Source organism: Doryrhamphus excisus, linkage group LG20, assembly GCF_037039965.1.
Source record: "Doryrhamphus excisus strain RoL-2023G ecotype Guam linkage group LG20, RoL_Dexc_Guam_v1.1, whole genome shotgun sequence".
Taxonomy (NCBI): Eukaryota; Metazoa; Chordata; class Actinopteri; order Syngnathiformes; family Syngnathidae; genus Doryrhamphus; species Doryrhamphus excisus.
The window spans coordinates 14,821,316-14,842,640 of record NC_136376.1 but is presented as its reverse complement, the minus strand read 5'-3'; the positions used below and the strand labels follow the sequence as shown (position 1 = coordinate 14,842,640).

At 44.1% G+C, this 21,325-nt stretch overlaps 1 protein-coding gene across 3 annotated transcripts; it reads right to left on the bottom strand.

Moving 5' to 3' along the window:
- Nucleotides 1-1,818: 1,818 nt before the first annotated feature.
- On the bottom strand, nucleotides 1,819-20,312 carry map3k4 (mitogen-activated protein kinase kinase kinase 4). Of its 3 annotated transcripts, none has more exons than XM_058058547.2 (27): nucleotides 20,070-20,312; nucleotides 14,801-14,994; nucleotides 13,263-14,707; nucleotides 11,604-11,864; nucleotides 11,310-11,462; nucleotides 11,031-11,188; nucleotides 10,828-10,944; nucleotides 10,447-10,546; nucleotides 10,262-10,345; nucleotides 9,913-10,182; nucleotides 9,685-9,834; nucleotides 9,054-9,215; nucleotides 8,766-8,899; nucleotides 8,241-8,319; nucleotides 8,083-8,161; nucleotides 7,449-7,542; nucleotides 7,065-7,187; nucleotides 6,285-6,367; nucleotides 6,124-6,204; nucleotides 5,372-5,563; nucleotides 5,228-5,298; nucleotides 4,752-4,868; nucleotides 4,519-4,678; nucleotides 4,333-4,455; nucleotides 3,280-3,386; nucleotides 2,947-3,126; nucleotides 1,819-2,564 (listed from the first exon to the last, which is right to left on the bottom strand). In XM_058058547.2, the coding sequence occupies exons 1-27, from the start codon at nucleotides 20,099-20,101 to the stop codon at nucleotides 2,544-2,546; spliced, it is 4,770 nt and encodes a 1,589-aa protein (XP_057914530.2). In that variant the 5' UTR covers nucleotides 20,102-20,312; the 3' UTR covers nucleotides 1,819-2,543. The 3 variants fall into 3 exon arrangements, with proteins under 3 accessions (XP_057914530.2, XP_057914532.2, XP_057914531.2); XM_058058549.2 differs by lacking the exon at nucleotides 20,070-20,312 and adding an exon at nucleotides 19,803-19,969; XM_058058548.2 differs by lacking the exon at nucleotides 7,065-7,187 and having other exon boundaries at nucleotides 20,070-20,311.
- Nucleotides 20,313-21,325: the final 1,013 nt, after the last annotated feature.

The following is a 21,325-nucleotide window of genomic DNA, read 5'->3' as shown; positions in this document are numbered from 1 at the left end:
CATAATTCACAGGCGCCATTTTGGAGCGGGTGTTGACTTTTAGGTCCATTTTTGTCATCTTAAACTGGTCGCCATTGCGGATATTATTGCTTTCTATATCCATTTGGGGACGTCGTGAAGGTCAGATATGAACCTCAGCGATCCAGCGGTAAGAATATTCGGAGTAAATGCCACTTTCATTTAATGACTAATGAGCAGCTAATGCTAGCGCGCTAGCTAGGCCGGCCAATGAATTTCATGACAGAATTGAATATCGAGAAGAGTATTTTTATTACTGTTACGAATTAAAGCTTAGGTTTTATGAGCGAAAATGTAGACAATCGAATTCGTATTAATACTTTTCGCTGATGAGTTGATGACACCTCTAAAAACTGTATCTATGGCAAATTGTGGCAAAATCTTAATTGTGGTAATAAATCAATTAAAGAAACAAAAAATATGGGAGCCAAAAGAGACTCTTTTTAGTGAATTGAGCCAAAAGAAGCAGCTCCTTTAAAAGGAGCTTGGACCGCCACATTATTTGCCAACATTCTTAATGTAGTCTACTCGACTAATCATTGACGCCATTTGGGAGTATTGACACGTATTACGTTTTAGTCAGCTGTTATTGGTTAGCTTTAGTTAGCTGTTATCGATACTGTGGATAGCCCAGCTTCTAATATCCAGTTACCGATCCCTCAATGAATCTCAGAGATGATCAGGTATGTGTATTTGAATTAAAACGCCATTGTAGTTTGTAAAATATTGCTAACACTAGCAGCAATGTTGGCTCGCCAGTTATGTTGGCTAACTGGCTGTGGGCTGTTACGCCAACTTGCTTTTTATTCATTTATGATAACCTAGAAGTGGGATGCTGATTTTGATGTAGAATTAAACAGTTTCATGGTGGTTTGGTGGCGAAAATAAAGTACCAGAAGTAGTACGAGAGTACGGGATTCTGACGATATGTACAATATATATACAATATATATTGGTGACTTGGTGAGTATTTACATGATTTTTGTTGTTTTGAGTTCTATAAATGTAAGCTTAGCCAGTGGGATGCTGATTGATGTGAATAGGTATATTATATCAAATGTAGGTTAATTGACAACGCCAAATTGTCCATATGAATGAGTGTGAATGGTTGTCTGTATGTGCCCTGCTGGCTGGTCACAGGGTGTACCCCACCTCTGGGCCAAAGTCAGCTGGGATAGGCTCCAGCATACCGCCCCAACCCTAATGAGGATAAGCAGCATATAGAATGGATGGATGTAGTCCTGTTTGTTGCTTATTTGTGTATATTTTCACTGCAAGAGGAATGCCTCCACCTTTTATCTTGCAGTTAGGACTATGACAACGTTCTTCCATCACATGTTCTGGCACACTGACAGGTAAGTGACCGAATCCAAATGAAGCTTGAGCGTAATGAGTAATAATTTAATGAAGATTAAAAGAAATTAATGTTTTAGATCCCAATTTGTAAAACATGGCAACACCCACCCCAGGGGCACCGCGCCTCTCGCATGCGTCATTCATGGATGTAGTCAATTGTGTTGTGAACATTTCCCATGTCTAAAAGAATTGTAATATTTCAGGCCAGTCTTATCAAACACAATGAATATTTGCTTATAGTGTTGTACGTGGATAGGTTCACTAGGTCCAAGACTAGACCGTCACTGAACTGTGGGCCTTGAAATCAGTTCCCGACCTTTGCTTCCATCTAGTGGACTTGTGTTGTAACTACAAAAAGGCTCAGGGTGAACGTTACCAAGACTCTCTGTGTCAGCATGTCTAACACATTAGAAAAAGTCAATTTTTTTTTCTTAAAAAGATTGGTTTATTAATATTTTTTGTACATAGCAAACACGAAGAGCAGCAAAGGACCACATGTTGAGTGTGTTTGTGTGTACAGTAAGTTGTGTGTAGAGCAGCAGAGAGCGGGGGCAGGCCTTCTTCCTCATCTTCATCAGGGCTGCACCGCGGTCACATGAACAACTTGACATTTACTCAGCAAAATCAAAGATAGAAAGAAATACGAATCAAAGAAATCCTTCCTGGTGCTAACACTTGGCAAATGATAAATTAATTTGAATATTTGGATGGTGTTAATTTCATAAAAAGGTCAAAGCGGTAATCCTTCCATTCATTCAGCGAGGGGTTTTTTTTTAGCCTCTTAAAGTTCCACTGAAATGAACTTCTTCCCTCCTCTGCTCAACTAACTGCCCCCTTGGGTAAACAGTTTAAAAGTGCCATAAGGTTTGGTACCACCCCCACTCCCACCCCTTTCATTCCCCACCCATTTCTTAAAAAAAACAGTAATGTTCAATGCCTTTTCACAGGTCTCTTCACCAGTGAGAACAACAAGGTGTCAATAATTAATTTACAATATTGTTTATACAAGCATGAATGCAGATGTTATTCTTACATTATATACACAAAGTCCATAGGTACATAAGAGGGGAACATTCAATGGGTTCCGTTCCTCACTTTAAATGCATGTGCCTTCAGCCAAAGCTTGTACTTCTCCACACTTGAAAGTCCAAAAGTCACAAATGTTGTGTTCACTCCTCATCTGTACACACCTGAAACAGAAAGTATACATATAATACAAAAGAATGCATATTCTATGAATGTTGCATTCATAGCAAAGACTATTTACTTCAATAATAAACCAATACTTGGAATCGTGGCTGTTATTTCCAAAATATGAAACGTCTTTCTGTAACAACTTAAATTTGTTCACTTTAATAATGATTTGGAGTGCCTGAGAAAGGGGTTTGCAACAGGTACCACATTCAATGCCGAGCGCGACATAATCAAGCAAACTACGAATCAACACTTCAGCACTAGGCTGGTTACTACAGTCCTATTATATTGTGTTTGAGTGTGGATGATGACCAGGTAGCACTATATACAGTATGTACATGCAGCAGGCCACCAGTGGATGTAGGGGAAACACTGCACCTTGACAAATGGGTGGTCAAGCAGCATGCTGGCTGTCCAGCGTCGTTTAGGCTCGCTCTCCAGACAGTGGCCCAAGAAGTCCTTGCCCTCTGTGCTCAGCTTCTCTGGGATGGGGGGCTTGTGGCCCATTCCCACTTTGTACATGATCTGGAAGTTGTGCTCATACTCGTGCCAAGGTCTCTGCACAAACGAAAACAGACATTCCAGATTTTTAAGTGGAGGCGCGCGTGCTTGTATGATAAGAAAAGTACTTTGAGATTAACACGAGACATGTTGCGATTCAAGTGTGTGCAAATGGAAACGGAAAAAAGTTTGTTTGTGAGGAGTCCTTACCTTTCCTGTCACCATTTCAATGAGAACGCAGCCTAAACTCCAGATATCTGCTGCTCTTCCATGACCTTCGCCTTTTGCCCTTGTGATGACTTCAGGTGCCATGTAGGCTGATTAGGAATACAAAATGAATATACAGGTTTGAGTGACAATGAAAAGCATGTACAGTCATCCTTTGTTTATTGCAGTGAACTGGTTCCAGATTGAATATTAATATCGGAAATATTTTCCTAGCTAAAGAAAACATGTTTTTGATTATCTAAATACAATTTTAGCATTATTAGAGCCTTGTAGATATGAAATAACACTCTGTGGTCAGTCACCTTTACACTCATATTCTTTGTTTACACCAAAAAGGACAAGAACAAAGAAGCCACTTGCGCATGGACATGGACATGCCATTGCCGACTCCATGTGGAGTGATGGTAATCTAATGTCATCTCTCAATAAGCCGTACTTTTGTCTAATAGTAATACGCCGTAGTCAAAGAGACAAACAAAAAGTCAACAACAAAATACAGTTTTGAAAAACCAAAATAGACACGATAATTGAACCGCATCCATTTGTTATCGTTGTGAAAGCAGGAGTGTTTATCACGGTTAACTGGTTCCAGATTGAATATTAATAAGGGAAATATTTTCCTAGCTAGAATTGGCAAAGAAAACATGTTTTTGACTATCTAAATACAATTTTAGCATTATTAGAGCCTCGTAGATATGAAGTTTACACTCATATTCTTTGTTTCCACCAAAAAGGGCAAGAACAAAGAAGCCACTTCCGCATGGACACGGACATGGACACGGACATGCCATTGCCGACTCCATGCAAAGTGCCGGTAATCTAATGTCACCTCTCACTTAGCATTACCTTTGTCTAATAACAATATGCCATAGTCAAAGAGACAAACAAAAAGTCAACAACAAAATACAGTTTTAAAAAACCCAAAATAGGAAACAGGACAGGATAATTGAACGGCTTTGTTGTAAAAGCCGGAGCTTATTAGTCTGTGCAGCTGTGCCTAATGTCATGGTTGTGAAATAATGACGGTCGTCTTACCGGCTGTCCCCAGAGTGCTGTTGACCTCGCCCGGCATGGTGTGAGTGTTGTTTCTCAACTTGACTGAACAGCCAAAGTCGCCCAGTTTGATGAGGCCGGAAGACGTCAGAAAGATGTTGGCTCCTGATGAGACAGAACTACTGTGAGGAGGTGCAGGATGGAAAAGGTGGCAAAGAGGACACTGACCCTTGATGTCTCTGTGGACAATGCCGTGTTCATGGAGGACGTTGATGGCGGTGGTGATCTGTTTACTGTACAGCCTGATGACGTGCTCCTGCAAGCCCAGTCTGGACACCTCCTCCAGCGTGCCCTCATCACAGTACTCCATGAAAATGTACATCTCCTCCTGAATGGGGGGAGGGGCACCACAGCAGGTTAAGGGATGAAGGGGTGAGGAGAGACTGGTGTGTACGTCCTACCCTGTGGAGCTCCACTCCAAAGTAGCGCACCAGGTTTGGGTGCTTAATGCCTTCAAAGATTTTCAGCTCATCTGCCGTCTCTTTTATGGTTTTGTGGTCGTTTGGCTGAAATCTAATCTGATGACAGAAAGAAAATGTTTTTACATACATTTGTAAAAACAAAACAAACAAAAACGCTTGATCCTGCCCGCCATGTCATTCTATTTTAGAAATTCAGAAACTCATTTAATTGAGGCGATCCACCACTAATTAAGACACAGATCCACATGACACGACCTATCAAGAAGTACTCATGTTTATGTCATAGTTAGAATGCAGCCCTATGAGAAACACTGTATACTGTATAAGGGGCCAATACTATAGAAACTTAGATACTTTATAGGGTACTCAGTGTACAGCTTGTATAGCAGTATAGATTTACTGATTCAACACGTAGCCATTATTGTCTAAAAGGATGTTCCTGCGGCGCTACAGACCTCTTTCATGGCCATCAGCTCTCCAGTGTCCACATTGATGCACGTGTACACTTTCCCGTACTGACCCTCACCTGTTGACAAATACAACATGAACATGATCATTTTAATAATAATTGAAATATTTTTTTTAAAGTCTGTCCTTACCGATTTTGTTACCCCTCTGCCACTTGAAGGTGACTTTCCTGAGGCCGACGTGCATGACGTTGTCATAGGACTTGGGCGTGTGACAGACCTGGCCAATGATGTTGCGTTGCTTCATCACGGCGTAGCGCTTGTCTTCAAATTTGCGGATGGAACGACGGACCGCCTCCAGCGGGCTTTGCCGAGCTCCTGAGTCTGATGCGATGGGTGAGTAACAGAAGGTAGAGATGTAAGTTCTATGGTACCGTGCCGCTTCACAATGACTTCCTACTTCCTGGCCAGCACTCGCATTGCCCTTCTGCACGTTTGTGTGTGTCATCATTTCATAATACAACACCGCCACTCAATATCGAATGGTCCTGCATTTACTTTTAATGATGTTGTAACAGCAGTGTGTATCCCTAGAGCCTCAATTGTTGGCTCCATTTGAATTTTTAATGAAGGAATAACTTCCTTCCTCACGTACAAGATACCCTGTCTGACTCGCCACTCACAGAGGACAGCAGAAAATAAAATTAAATAAAAAATAAGCTTAAAAATAGTATAATATGGGACCTGGTTGGGTGTCCCTACATGTGCTTGTGCAAGAGTAAGTCCACAGACTCAACACCTTCCTCCTTTGCTGGGGTCATGGAACGCTCATACTGGTCAAACCGACCAGACTTTAGGTGTGCCAAACATGGTACGGATTGTCTAGTGTCGAGTGCGTCCTTTGTCACTGCAAAGATGGGATGTGGTCTTCCTGTTCAACTCACCTTTGGATTGGCTGATGAATGTTCTCAGCTCCCAGCTTCGGCGTGTTGTACTATTGGAGTCACCCTTTGGATAAGAAGGTTCTGATAGGCGAGAGAAAGAGAGAAGGGATTTAGGAAAGGCGGAAGATGACCAAGAATAACATCGATCAAAGTAAACCCACCTTCTCGGTCATCTGTGGGGCTGGAATGGCGGCTCAGCGACTTGAAATTTGACAGACGGTCGGCCTCATGGAAACTGGATCCCCTTTAAGGACACAACAACAATGGATATGCGCTCAAATGTGGCATGCTCCTAATAAATGACCACAAAGCACGATCCACACGATACTACAAAATCATTTTTAGTTGCCAGTGTATCTACTGGTTATTGGCCAGTTTGGCGCTTCAAGCATAAAAGCTCCACCAGCCTAAACCATGTGACCTTGCAAAGCGGATGCATTGTTCAGCATGCAGTCAGACGGTTAAAGCTGGAGGGGGACAGCACCAATAAGACAAACATGGAGGTGCAAGAGAGGCATCAAGAGCAACACATTCATGCTCTAAAGCGCTAAAAAAGCAGAAGTCACAGCCCCACTTCTTTTCCAAGTGTTCCATTTTCACACAAAAGCACAATCACTTCCATTGACGCAATGCATGACCTGCTTTTCTCATGTGGACACATTTTGGGCCATTTGTAAAATTAAAAAAATATATTTTTGGAATTTACTACATATGATTAAATGTGCTTTCAGTCTTACACAACAATTAATCTTACATGTTTATTATGAATGGGCATTTCATGGAGCACAGTTCAAAGGTGAATTTAATGATGGCTGTGTTTGTATGTACAGTACAGCCATCGTTGGCTTCATTTCAGGGGAAATAGGGCAAAAAAACTATTGTTTGTAACATAACATATGCTTATTTTCTTTGTGTCAGGTCATTAGCGGTACGGGGGCTACCTGACGTCATTGGGGGCGCTGCCGGGTGCTTTCATGTTGCCATGTTCCCCCTGGCCCTGCGGGATGGGCCGAGGGCCGTTGGGGAATAGCTGATTCCGGAGGTCGCAGGGAAGACTTCGAGAGCTGCGTGGTAAAAACAAACAACCTGAGGAGTTCTGCCTTAGAGAAAAGTGTCCACTTTGGTCGGATGTGTACGCACATGAACGTGTTTGTGTGTGTGTGTGTGTCTATAAATGTGGTTCACTCAAACACATACAGTAGACGCACTGATGTGAGCACACACACTCCTCCAGCACAGCATTTGAGGTCAAGAGAAGCAAAAGCAGCGAAAAAGCAGCCAAGCCTTGCGAGAAAAGACTAGAAACACTTAATTTAATCACCAACCTGAACCCTTCAGCATTGGGGATGAAAAGATTTGGATTAGGTGGGTCACTGTGACAGCGAGGGACTTTAACAGGCCGAGGGCTATTTCTCGGGGCTGGAAAGAAAAAGAAAGGTTTAGAATACCTGAAAAAGGAAATACATCAAACCTTTGGTAAAGGTTATGTAGACGCTAGACGCTACCACAATTGCAGCTAGCAAAAACAAAAATTAAATCTCAATACATTTAAAATTCCAACTCAAAAAAAGACTGATGCTCTTTTATAACTTTAATCTGACCTAAACACAACAGCAGTGCAATTCCAGCACAATATACTGTATGTATGTCCAACTTACACATACAGAGAAAGACAAAGAAAAACCCTAAGTGGATATTCTTGTCAGTATTTCTGTGTGCTGGAAACCCCAGAAAATACATTCAAAACATGTGAATTCAACTTAAATAAATTGTGTCTTTGAACACAACTCCTCATTGCTTGTGTGATTCAAATGTTCTGATGGAGTTACATCAAAAAATGTGTTTTTCAACAGCACTGTGTGTCTGATGTCGGAATGGAAGATGTGCTATTTAGTGATAATTGGGTCTGTTTCACGCCACAGCAAGCCTTAAATGACAGAAATGGAAACAGCTTCTCACCAATGTACAAGCCTGTGACTGGGCTGTGAGGTTTTCCGATCACATGTCCGATGCATTCATTCATCAGTGCTTGTAAATTCTAAAAAAAAAAAAAAAAAGTAAATACAATAAAAAATATATTTCAAGCATAATTAGCTGATGAGCTCCAATACCCTTACCAGGAAGTCATCTTCTGGTAAAGCTGATATGAAGGCAGGTTCAATTGCCTGAAGAAAGTCAAAGCCCTGAGTCGCCCATCTGTGGAAGCAAGTATCATAATTTAGATCAATTTTGATCATACAGATCAAACTTATAAAAAGGTCACAATTGCAATTTCTGTTATTATTGCAGTGTTGCCAAGGTAACATGCCTCACGTTTAGCTTTATATGATATGCATATATAAACATGAAATATTAGAAACCTGAGTCATTATTAGCTATCCATAAAAAAGTAGCTCAGAGTCAGACTAACTGAGGAGAAAAGCAAATTGTAAGTTTATGAGAGTGATTAACAAGTTGGAAGATGTTTAAAGTTCATGGAGATAAGGACACTTGGCCGACTGAATAATTACTGGTCCACTTGTTTGTTTTTTATGAAGCAACACATCTAACTCCTTAAAGGCTTTATATGAGCCCTGTCCCTGTGCAGTAAAACAAGAAAAGGTGTATGGTTTGTGATAAATGACATCAGATGTTGGGAGTACCTCGGCTTGGTGCCTCGGCCACTCTCGCACTTCGTCAGGACGTACGTCATCCACTTGCGAGCAAAGGCAATGTAGCGCTCGCCAATCCTCTGCCTGTACTCCCCTGACATGAGGCGCACCACCTCCTTGTGGTACTGTCCACAACACAAGGCAAAAATACATTGATATCGATTTATGATTGAATGGAAAGAAAATCAACTGCATTTTTACTGTTTATTATAGCCATCATTATTGTGTTATAAATCCTGTTATTACACCCTTCTGGACTTTGACACTTCATCTCTTTACCTCAAAGGCAAAGTTGTATCCCTGGATCATCGCCTCTCTATAGTACTGCTGCAGGGTGGCCGACTCGGACTCCTCTACCTCAGCCTCAAACTCGGATGTGAACATGTACTCCACCCGATCAATGGCCGAGCTGATCTTAATGCAAAGCTGCAGGGCTTCATCCTGCGTTCGGCGACATCAGCAGCAAAGGTACCAGTGTGAGAGCATGCACAAAACAAGTGGAGAGAAGAAACTAGATGTTTGGTTTGCCTTAACTGGTCCAATACATTCAACACACATAATTAGTGGGACCCCAAATTTTGAATATCAAAGGTTTAGCTTCTTTTTACACTTGTATGACAGTTGATGTTAAAACATATTCCTTAGCTTAGCTACTGTACATCCGCAAAGACGTCTGTAATATGACACTCCTGTGGGTAAGCATTATTCTGCTCAGTACTGTGATGGCAACAGAAGGTCCTTCAGAATGAGGTATTTAAATAACAATAAATCCAAGAAAGTATACATTTTCACAGTATTACGAGAAGTGACTATGAAGTGATGCCATTGCACTAAGCAATAAATATAAACAGAGCAGTCACGTGTGTGCGTTTGAAAGGTTGCAAATCATAGACTGTGGTTATGTAAGCACCTTGAGCTCCTCCAGAGCGCCAGCAATAAGAGGTTGGCTGGATGTTTGCTCGCGGCTAAGAGTGAGCACATCCTCCATGGACTGCTGGACAGCCTTCCGCTGAGCCACCAGATGAGCCGACTGCATCACAATCATGAGCATGTTGTCCACCTGGAACCACAGTGAGAGGTATTGAGGAAAGTGGAAGAACGTTGTTTGGAGATGTTTCACTCATGAGTGATGATATACCTTCATGGCCCTAAGAGTGTCCACGGTTTCCATTTGAGGAACCAGTTTGAGCAGCTCTCCGTCCCACTGAGTCCAGTCAGAATCAGCTGTCAAATCGCCGCTGCGGTGCTTGCTCATCAACAGGTAGGCCTCATCCTCAGCCATTTCATCTGGCTCTTTGGAGCAATCTTTACCCGCAGCAGCATTGAGGAGCTGCAGGATGAGCGACCTCTGAGCCAACAGGCCGTAGGGAACAAACACCTGCAGCTCCTCCAAGCCAGGAATGTGAACCTGGGAGTGGAGAGAATCTTGCTTTTACTTCCCGACGCGACAGAGAGATGAGAAGTGTAAAATGTGAAGCGAAACACACCTTCACATAGCTCCTTTTCTTCAGAGCCTCTAGGAGCGACGCCACCCCGTTAGTAATGCTGAAATCTGCAGCAACCTCCAAGTCCTGCAGCAAAAGGAAGCAAGCAGGAAGTCAGAACACACAGATTGTGCACAGTCACTGTTGTGGCAGCTTTATGGCTTTAAAGCAACACTGCGGACTCTCACCTTGCGAAGCATTTTGGCAAAGCCCAGAGCCTTGGATGCACGCTCCCTGGCCTCGTGAAACAGCTCTTTAAGTGACCGACTGGTTTCAATCACTGACCGCCTTGAAGGATCACAAAGAATGAGATAGTTGGAACTAAAACAAGCATAAACATTGACCAGCAACATCAAAACTGCCAGCACAATCAGATGATTTCATTTAAAGACTGCCAGGGACAATGCGTTTATTATTGTTGTAGTTTGCAGTGGCACAGCACTGTAATGCATCATATTGACTGCTGTGCCTTGCACATAAATGAGGTCTTCAAACTATTAGAAACAGCTCTCAGATATAACACAGGACAGTTGTACATCTATCTACCAGTCAGTGTAATTCCCCTTTACCTGATTTCATCTGAAGCGGTGCTGTCGTCGGCACTTTCCCAGAATTCATTACCACTCTTTTGTAGCCCGGCATCAAGGAACTCTCCGGTGGATTTGAGCAGCATCCCAGCAATGTCACTGCAAAAGAAACAAAAAAAAAGACTCTTGAGCACCATATGAATGATTTAAAGACTTTAAATGGGTGCAACCGCAAGCACGCTAACCAGAAAAGCTTCCCAGACTGGGCTTCCCCTCCACGGATGTAGGGGGTGATGTCCTTGGTGAAGTGCCACTCCTCCTCGAGCAGGTTCTTTAGGCTGTGAGAGGCCTGAGGCAGCTGTTGCAACATCTGGATCCAGCTGTGCATGTAGTCAAAGTAAACCTGAAATGCGTACACGCATGCATGAATACATACATACGGCGTTAGAACACCAACAACATTGCTTTCATTCTCAAAGCTCTCGTGTTCATGATGCTAGACTGTGAGTAGTGACTCCTCTTACCACAAGCATCTTGTGCAGATCCTCCTCAAACTCGTCAATGTTGGCGTTGGTCTGCAAGCCCTGAGCATCTGTGACAACGCCGCGCAGCATGAACTGATAGTACTGCTTCATAAGTAGGCCACCTTTGAGAACCTCCTTACACTCACGCACCAACTGCAGGGCGCATATGGAACACAGACACCAAGATGTTAACATGAATGAGATTGCACTGATATAAATAAATGGCAAGACTGCGTTTCTGGTCTACAAATTATGGAAAAAGGAATGTATTTTCAGTCATCCCTGTTTGCTTGCCTGTTTGATACTCAGTAGTGAAGGTTCTCCAGCAGGTCTCTGCTCCAGTCGCAGCTTGAGGCACTCATGGATGACATTAAGGAGAACTCTGCAAAGCACGAGGAACGCCGGTCGGAAAGACGGGAGATCCATGTCAAGCAAATCCTCCCAGGACACTTGGTCTGCCCCGAGTTCTGGGTCGGCCGAACCGCTGCATGAGCCCTGGCGTGACAGCTCTGGCAGGTAGTCGTTATACAGCATCGGGTCTGGGAAATCTGCAAACTGCAAGGAGAAGATAGATACGTTGAAGCTCAGGTAAGTTATTATTACTTCTGCCAAGCTTGAAAACACCAGAATGAGAGTTTTACAAAAGTGATTGGCAGGAAACTTTGTAGAGCGCACATGTGACTAGACCTGTTGAGAATTTATTTGACTTTTCGTGGTTACAGTCTCCTTTAGGCCCATGTAGCTATTAATAGGAATGGAGTGGAACAATTTGGCCTTGTAAGGGAATCAGCAGGAATGTTTGAGCCTTGACGGAGGTCTGTGCTCAATTGATTACTGTTCTAGCATCCTCATTGGGGTTTGTTTGGTTGACACAAAAGCGACAATCATTCATTCATTCATTCATTTTCTACCGCTTTTACAAGGATCGCTGGAGCCTATCCCAGCTGTCTTGGGGCGAGAGGCGGGGTACACCCTGGACTGGTGGACAGCCAATCACAGGGCACATATAGACAAACAACCATTCACACTCACATTCATACCTATGGACAATTTGGAGTGGCCAATTAACCTAGCATGTTTTTGGAATGTGGGCGGAATCCGGAGTACCCGGAGAAAACCCACGCATGCACGGAGAGAACATGCAAACTCCACACAGAGATGGCCGAGGGTGGAATTGAACCCTGGTCTCCTAGCTGTGAGGTCTGCGCGCTAACCACTCGTCCGCCGTGCCGCCCGCGACATAATCAAATACACAAAATACACATAGCTGGCCAAACACATGCCTGCAACAGAAGAACCAACTGCGTTCGAACGCCAACACGAACGCCAGCATGTACATATGAAAAACAGTGATTATTGCAAGCGATAAAAAGATATCTGAATACAACACAATTAAATACATGTATTTGTACGCTTGTGTCTTCGTTGGAATAGGTGTGTATGCTATGTCAGTTGGTTCTTCTGTTGCAGGCATGTGTTTGGCCAGCTATGTGGGGCGGGTTGAGCATGACCTGTGAACCAGGAAGTGCGGGAATCGGTGTGTGTGCTGCGCTCTGGTGGTGGAAGTGTGAAAAATAAAGTTGACTGGAAGCAGCCGTTCGCCGTGTTCTTTTTTGGTATTGAAATCCTTAAGCAAAGATTGATTTAAGCTGCTTTTGTATCGATATAAGCAGACCAAATTGGCTGGCGGGAGATGAAAAGGGCATCGTAGTAACCGGATTATCATAATATCGTACTAACGGAACTAATTATATCATAAAAGACTAGAAACTTGCCGGGAAATGAAAATAGTATCGTAATAAGCAGTACTTCGATATAACCGATATCGATATAACGAGACTTTACTGTATATTACTACTGTATGTGTAACTGCTGTTGTTGTAAAAGTAAAATTCATTTAAAAAAAGAATGAACCATGATTCCAAATATTGAAAAATGTAAGTACTGTCTCACCTCCAGTGCAGGCGTGTGGCAGAGCAGGGCTGCCCTGGACCTCTGTAGAGAGCGGTCCATCAGTTTGTGCAGTCTTAGGATCAGTTTGCGCAGTCCCATCTGTTTCAGTGCTTTATCCACAAAGGGTCTGTAGATGGCTGTGGGGCAGAACAAGCCCCCTCCTCCCTGTGCTTCTGTACTTGCCGACCCTGCAGTGGGGAGAAACTCTTCCTCCGACAACAATCTGGCAAATTTGGGGGTCAGGGTGGGAGACAGCTCTCCCTCTGTTAGGATACATGCCACTGTCTCAGCCTCGTCGTCCTCCTCTGCAACCCTGTCCTCCCCGTCGCTTTCGGCTGTGAAAGTGGCAGTTGAGTTGTTCTCCTCATCCTCCTCGTTCTCGTCTTCCTCGTTGCCTCGGGAACAGCGGGGGGAAGGGATTTCAAAGACGGGCCAGCCGATGCGAGATAGGTCACAGAGTCCCAGGACGGTGGCCATGACGCGCAGCTTTTGGTTGAGGTCCTGAGTGATGTTGAGCCACAAACAGAGCGCCTGCACTCTGCCCTGGAAGTCCCGCGCTGCGTACTTCTCATAGTCCCTTTGCAAGGCCTGCAATGAGGGGTACAGCGCTTCCACATACTCCAGAAGCTCCATGACCTGCTTGACCTGTTCAAAGGCCAAGCGCTGCCTCTGAAGATGCTCTTTGCAGTCGGCGCCTGAACCCAGGGGCTCTGCAGCATTCATCCCAGTGGAGGGGCACGCACTAAAGCCCCAGGGGTCTAGTCCACAGTGGTTGGTTTCGGCTGCAGCCGGCTCACGTTTGTCTTTGCAGTCTAGATTTGGGACAGGCCTAATAGTCTGGCAGTCCACGTGAATGGTTTGGGACACTGAACACTGAGCCTGCCTGAGGCTGTCGTACTTCACCTTGAAATGCAGCACCTCATTGATGAGGTCGGGGATGGCCTGGCGAGCCGTGAAGAGAAAGAAATCCTGGTCGCTGATGGAGCGGCGTGCATGCCAGGCCTGCAGCTCCAGCCAGATGACTTCATTATTGTGGCCCATGAAGGCCATGTTCTCCAGGCCTCGCTGCTCCTTCTCCTTGCGCTTGGAGGACATGGACGTGAGCTTGAGTAGCAGCCGCAGTGTCTCAAAGAACTTAAGACGGTCTGCCGGGCAGTCCGTCCTAGAGGTCTGGCGGTGCGTCCGGGCCATGTGGGGCATGGACACAGGGAGTTTGCAACTGCTGCAGCCCAAGCTCAGGTAGTGCTTCCTGGGGTCCATGTTGAGGGCGCCAAGGGGGCCTGATTTGGACAGCGGGTCCAGCATGAAGGTCTCAAAGGTCTTTTTGTTGTCTCTCTCTGTAGAGCGAAGGGTGGCCCTCTGCTTCTTGTCCTGCTTGTAGCTGTGCTCCTCGGTCTTCTCTGATGGCTGGGGGCTCTCTTTCAGGGCAGATGAGCTGAGGTCCGCTGAAACGCACAGAACTATTGGCTCAGTAAAGCGAGAAAGACCATACAACAAAACACGATTGTTGTTTGTGATGAATATGTCGTTTTTCTCACGCTTGCAGGGAGAACGTCCACCACTCCTTGATTGGCTGCTTTTCTGGTGATGTTTGCCAGACATACGTTTCATCTGACGGGGCGTGTAAGGCGGTGATGTAGCATACAGAGGTTCCTCTTCCTCGCTGGGCGAATCCCAGGATTCCTCCGTCTGAGAGGTCTGCCAGGATTCATTTTCCCGTGGGTTGCCCTGCCTGTTAACATTTATGCTGTCATTTAGAGGCAAAAGATAGTCAAACTATTCACAATAGGCTATTCATGCTGACATTTTTATAATAAGCAGAGTTGCCTGAAGGCCGTAATTAACAACAAAGACGCTTTTTGGCTTTCTTTAAAAAACGTGATTTCCGCAACGTCAAACCAGGAAAACCACAGAAACATGTGCAAGGTCACAAAGTGCTGGAATGTTTGCAGCCATACCGGAGTGCACAGCAAATCTCTTGCAATGCCACATTTGCAAAAAGCCGAGCTGCAATGAATGTGCAGCGCTCCCCACAGCGGGCTGACGATGGACTTGTGGTGTCTCCTATGGAGCCTGACTGGCTGTCTCCTGCTGCACAGCAGCACAGCAGCACAGCAGCCATGTATGTGCATGACCACAGACCTTCAGAGCCTGGGCGAGCATTTCATACAGCGCCTAACTTTTTTTACACTGGTATGACAGTTAAGAATGCCAACTTTTCCAATATTTCCTATTGGGTAAAAATATATCAAATCCTAGCATCTGTGAAGACTGTGTTAGCCCTTCCTTGGTCCACTGTAATGTACTGAGTCGTATATCAAGCACTATCATGCATACGTTAAAGATGCTTGTTTTCATGTAATTAAGGTATAAATACTCAGCTGTCAAATGTTCAGACATAGAGCTAGCATGACAACATACTTGCAGTGAAATTCAGTGCATGTAAAAGCATAGCAATTACGTGAAAGCCTTCTATCTCGGTGAGGGGGAACAAATGGAGAAAGGGAGTGCAGGCGGCACGCCTTGAGACAACAATGTCAAACCTTTGTTACCTGATGCCTTTCTGAGTTTTTTTTTTTTTTTTTAAATAGGATTAGAGAGAAAGGTCGGATCGTGTGACCCCACAGGCTATGACAAAAAGAAAAGGCACGGGAGGGGTGGTATGCAACCTGGTGGCTTTGCATGCTGGTCACCATGTGTCGCTTCATCCATCATCAGAGTGAACGGCATTCACACAAACACAACACGTGCCTGTTTATGTGGACACAGTGGAAAGGGGGTGGGGTTGTATCACTTTCACTGTGCGAGTGTTTAAGAGGGAGGGAGTTCATCTGGAAATCACTTGCTTAAACTGAAAGAGGGAGTGCACATTTCTACGGTCCCATCTGCCCTGCATCACAATCTGCACACGTACCAAATAGGAGCCCCGTGGGAGCTCCTGTGGGACCACCACATGACACAGACACCTGCTGCAAATCCTGCAACCTTTACATCAAATAAACCAAATTGCAAGCACGTCTTCAGCACTGCTGCCCTGATGTGAAGTCTTGCAGAGAAGAACAGTGGCGCCTTTATGAGCACATTGTATGAGAAGCTGTGGAGGGGCTTGTTCTGCAGGAGCAGGAAATGACTGCACGAGAAGCCACAGTAAGCAATCTGTGGAGTCACAATACAAGCATTTAGCACACCCACAGTCCCCATCAGTGCTCCTTGTAAAAGCACAGGAGAACGTGCATGAAGTAAGCAGGTGCATGAGAGATATGATGATTCAACTAGGAAGACTTTTAATTTGCAAAGTGCAAGAGGGTGAGGACAGGAATAGCCTGTGCATGTGAGAGGGGAGGGGGCAGATCACTTTTTTTTTTAAAAAGACACCCAGCATGACTTAATCACTCAGGAATGACAGCAACACCAGTGACGCCATTGCTGCCGCCTTGTTTGCTTGCTCGCCGCCATGCACACAAATTCCTCTTTTGGATACTTTTTTTTTTGTGAGGGGAGCCACTCAGAAGGTCAGAGGCCTGAGTGGCCGACTGTCTGCAAGCTGTCTCTGACTGGCTGCTGCAAGTAAACGATCACTGCAGATGGCGTCTGGCTGCTTTCAATAGCTCATCTGATGGCTCATTGGGCCCCCCCATAAAGGCCAGAGGAATGCTGCATCCCCTGGGCAGAAACACTTTGTGCATAATAAACAGCAGCAAAATCCAGCCTTTTCTGCAAAGCGACTGAAGCATAGATACCAAGGGCTGCCAGATTCAGTTGGAGGGAGGGGTATGGGGGTGACCTTTGACACCCAACCATCCACACTATTGTACCAGGAAGGGGCGCTCTATTGTATAGTACTGACACGTGGCCCGTGAGGCCCAGCACTGAATAGCACACAGCTGTTTAGTGAGCACGCTTGCTCACAATGACCAAACTAAAGGTTTTTTTTTTTTTTTTAGAGAGAGATGGGGGTGGAAGAAAGGAGAAGTTGGCCTGATTTGAAAGAGCACACTTTCTCCTAATTAGGACTGGCACAAGTGACCCTTTGCAGGCTAAGTACAGATTTTAACACCCATCCACACTGTAAAATAGATGCTGACTACTAATATAAGTCCCCACATTATTAAGAAAAGTACAAAATAAAACTAATTACAGTGGAATACAATCCAATTAGTAATGTCAGTTCCTGAGTCACAATGTTGGCATCATGAATAACGCATAAGGCATAGAATTAAGTCACATTACTCACGAAAAAAAGGTTAAAAGCTTCAGAAAAAAGTTACCGTACACAACTCTGAAAGCGACCATCATGATAATTACATTTACAAAAAAAGTCTGAAAAGTTGCACAAAAAAAGCATCAAAAGTCACCGTGCATTATGTGAAGCATCTGAGCATTGTGCTTATTCTTTGGCTTTTTAGCAACACTTGTTCCAAAGAGGGTGCATCACTGGGCTTGGAGGTGACATGAACGAGAAAGCAAGATGTTATGCTAGCAAATGTTGTTATCCAATGAGTGTCAATAGTTTACATTATATACTGTATATCAGGGAGCTTAGCCCCCCCCCCACAAGAGCGCAGTCGGACGCATTCACAGCTTCACTGGCACTTCATGCAGCGCAAATGAAAGGACAGCTGCAGTGCATGCATGCATACAACAACAACGAGGTTGGCTGATATTGGCTACGTTTAATGTTGTTTGAAACAGTTTGACCCTGGAAGAGATGAATTATCTTCACTTTCTAAAAATAGTTTCAAATTTGCACGCACTTACTCGTGCATAAATGTCTATGAAATGCAACGCTTGCATCGAGGAGCGGCTGCACAGATTCAGCAGTTCACATTTTCGTACAGTCGGCTCGCAGAGTTGGGGGGGAAAAAAACAACAAACACAAAGAGAACTCGACCCCACCCTTCTGTGGAATAGCTCCACACAGCCAGGAGTGGACCTCCCAGACTGTCCTATATGCAAATGCATAAAGCATACAAAGCATGCATGACAACACGAGTCTGGATTAAATAGACAACATGATGAGAGTGTAGCAGGAGGTCCCATGATGACATAAACAGTAACTGTGTAACTTCATGTCGTGTCAAAAGAGTCGTGAAACCTTCAAGCTAATAATAAATGTTGTGCATTGAGCAGTACAATACTCATTTGTGATATTACACACCGATTCCAATTATTTAGAAGGAAACAGCAGATGAGAGCGACAGTCTGCACACATTTCTTCCAAGCAGGTGTAAGCAGAACGGATGCAGTTAGGAACCGGAAAGACACTCCACACACTGCCTGCCCTCCCAACAAACGCAGCCTTTTAATGAGCCATAGCCACCAGTGTCTGCGGTGCTGCCGGCGGCTCTCCACCAGCAGCTCTCCACCAGCAGCTCTCCACATCTTGAAATCTCAGGAATGCTAGTAGTGACACGAGACATGTGCAATGGGAGCATTCATTGTGGTAATGACAATATTAGAAATATAAGCTCTGCCTCTGTCAGAAAGAGCCGACCTTTGAGGCCTGTCATGTCTGCCTTCATTGCCATTTCATTCCTGAGCAACGCAGGAAGAATAGTGTGTGCGCGTACTGTTCCTGCACGCTGTGCACCTGAGAGGCCACTTCCATGCATTTTAGGTACCCAAAGACCACACGTATAGTCTTCTTCAAAGACATGAAAACACTGTGAAGTGTGTGGGCATACTGTAGATTTGTGCTCATTATAGCAAGTGTTGCCCTCCACCCACACACTACACAACCATGGGGAGGAGGTGGGTAAATGTTTTCATGTCAACTGCTTGCAACGTCCAGTAACTTACATGCACCATCGTCACATCAAGTTGTCCATTGTCCTTATGCAACTACATTAATAACATTAATAACGCCAGTTGTGCACAATCATTGAGCTATTTTTGTTCACTTCGGACATCAAGTGACTACAACACAATTAAAAGACAAAACGGTTCAACAATTTGCGCATCAACCATGACTTCTTTGCAGAACACAAGAGTGGAAAACAAGCATGGAGAAGACATAACAGCAGATTCCTGACGCTCTGTCGCCTGCAGTCAGGGGCAAACTACGCTGTTTCGATTACATTTAACAATAACATCACTGGTTGTCTACTTATGCGCGTTTTTATGCACGAAAAAGGGCCTTCGGTGGCATTGGGACATTTGTTGCTGCACATATTCATGAGTCAGCTACGTTAGAGACGTAGCACAAAGAAAGGAGTACAATGCATTTTCATGTAAAACTATCAAGTAAACATGCACGTAAGTAATGTAGTACAGGGCTCCAAGATAGGCGCTAAGGCAAGCTAAAGGATTAACAACGCAAAACAGTGGAAGAAATGCTAGCTAAAGCCAAATAAGTTAATGTATTTTTAATGCATGCGCTTGTAATAAAATGTATAAACAACACCTCTTCAGGGCTCCGCTTGTTAAAAAATTAACTACATGTCAGTGTTTGTTAGTAAACTTGTGAACAATAAATAACAAGCTAACATTGGTGGTTAGCTAGCTTGCCTTCTAACATGTTACAGTCGTTCGAAGAATTACCTTCTCAGTCGGGGTGCATTTTGCTTCTTCGTTTTTAAAATCTCCCAGAATATCCTGGAATACGCGCGGTAGAATGTTGCAAAAAGTTTGCAACTCTACTGTTGCAAAAGCAGCGGCTGAACTGCACGCGTCTCACAATTTGACAGGAAGTGACTTTCTACGAGATGCGCTCGCGCCAAGCGCCAGAAGGCAGAGTCAGGCTCGGATCACAATTTGGCAAGCGCCGAGTGCTGATGGTGTAGTCTCTGTTCAACAGATTTCGCATACCTGCTGGGCTTGTAGCGATCCGGGGGCTCCATAGCGAGAAAGCGGCGTCTTATTCTTCGCCGTGCATGGACTAAACCATGTCCGGGCAACAGTGAAAGGACTTTGCACCGTTGGGTTTTTGCACAGAAGACGGATATCAGTCTCTTTGAAGCACTCTCGATCCGCCGGCACAGTGGACTCTCGCTTGTGCATATGCCGTCGCCATCTTTCCAACGTTCATTGACGAGAGGAGTGCCACTGAAGGCTATTGCTGTGCTACGGCAGGCCGGATGGCTCACTCTCGCACACGCATATTAGCAGTGCTCGTTAAATTGTTTTAGAATAAGCTACGCCGCCAAACGTAGGCAATAAAACCTCAAGTAATAAAAGTAATATTACTTTATGTTTACATTAGACCATATTTTTCCCTAAATACTGCCTGGACATAAATTCTTCTCCACGGCTGTTTAAAATATAATACAAAAATAATTAAAATATTAATAAATCATAAAACAATATTTGTTTTCTAGGGATGGGTTTAGTACGGTATTCTGTTTATAATCTCTTTAAGACACTGCGGCGTGCATTAGTCGGTAGCAACCAGCAGAGGCGCTGTTGATCCGGTCTCAACTGGTTTGCTCTGGAGCAGAAAATGATATTCATTAACCTATTTTGAAAAATACTTTTGTATTTTCTACCATCTAAATTAATATACAATATTAAAAACATATCCATTAATATACCTTAATATACCTACTATGTTATCTATCTACAGACCTATTTTATTTTATTGCTTATTCATTTCTTATCACTGAAAACTGCATTTAAGATGGAAAACTTAGTTGGGCATACCCTTATGCTGTGCGTAGGGCATCAATGCATCACTGCTGTGAGGCGTAGAGCACCCAGTCAGCCAGAGGCAGGAGAGAAAAAAATAAAGATGATTAATCTGACACCTTGCTCACTGTTACAATGACTGACGGCAGAATAAGAGAAAAACAGAATTCACCTGTTTAGCCCCTTAGTCCCTGGTAGAGTAAAGGTACTGCTTCTACATTTTAAGGGGTGCTGGTTCAGTCCCCCTCAGAAACTTTTAAAAATGTCTGTTAATTTCTTTTAACAATTTGTTTCCTGTGTATTCATAATAACAAAACATGCACCTAACCAAATTCAGGTTCAAGTCAAATAGCACAAAAATAGCATTCAATTAGTCAATGTGGCCAGAGGCGGCACTTCAAGCAATGCACACAGTTTGTCAAACATCATTTCAATGTTAT

Excerpts from the sequence above, each read along its gene's own strand:
- map3k4 (XM_058058547.2), bottom strand. The coding sequence starts at position 20,101 with ATGGAGCCCCCGGATCGCTACAAGCCCAGCAG. Across the intron at positions 11,865-13,262 it reads GCCACACGCCTGCACTGGAG|TTTGCAGATTTCCCAGACCC; the intron begins GTGAGACAGTAC and ends TTCTCCTTGCAG. Across the intron at positions 4,456-4,518 it reads TGTCCACAGAGACATCAAGG|GAGCCAACATCTTTCTGACG; the intron begins GTCAGTGTCCTC and ends CTGTCTCATCAG.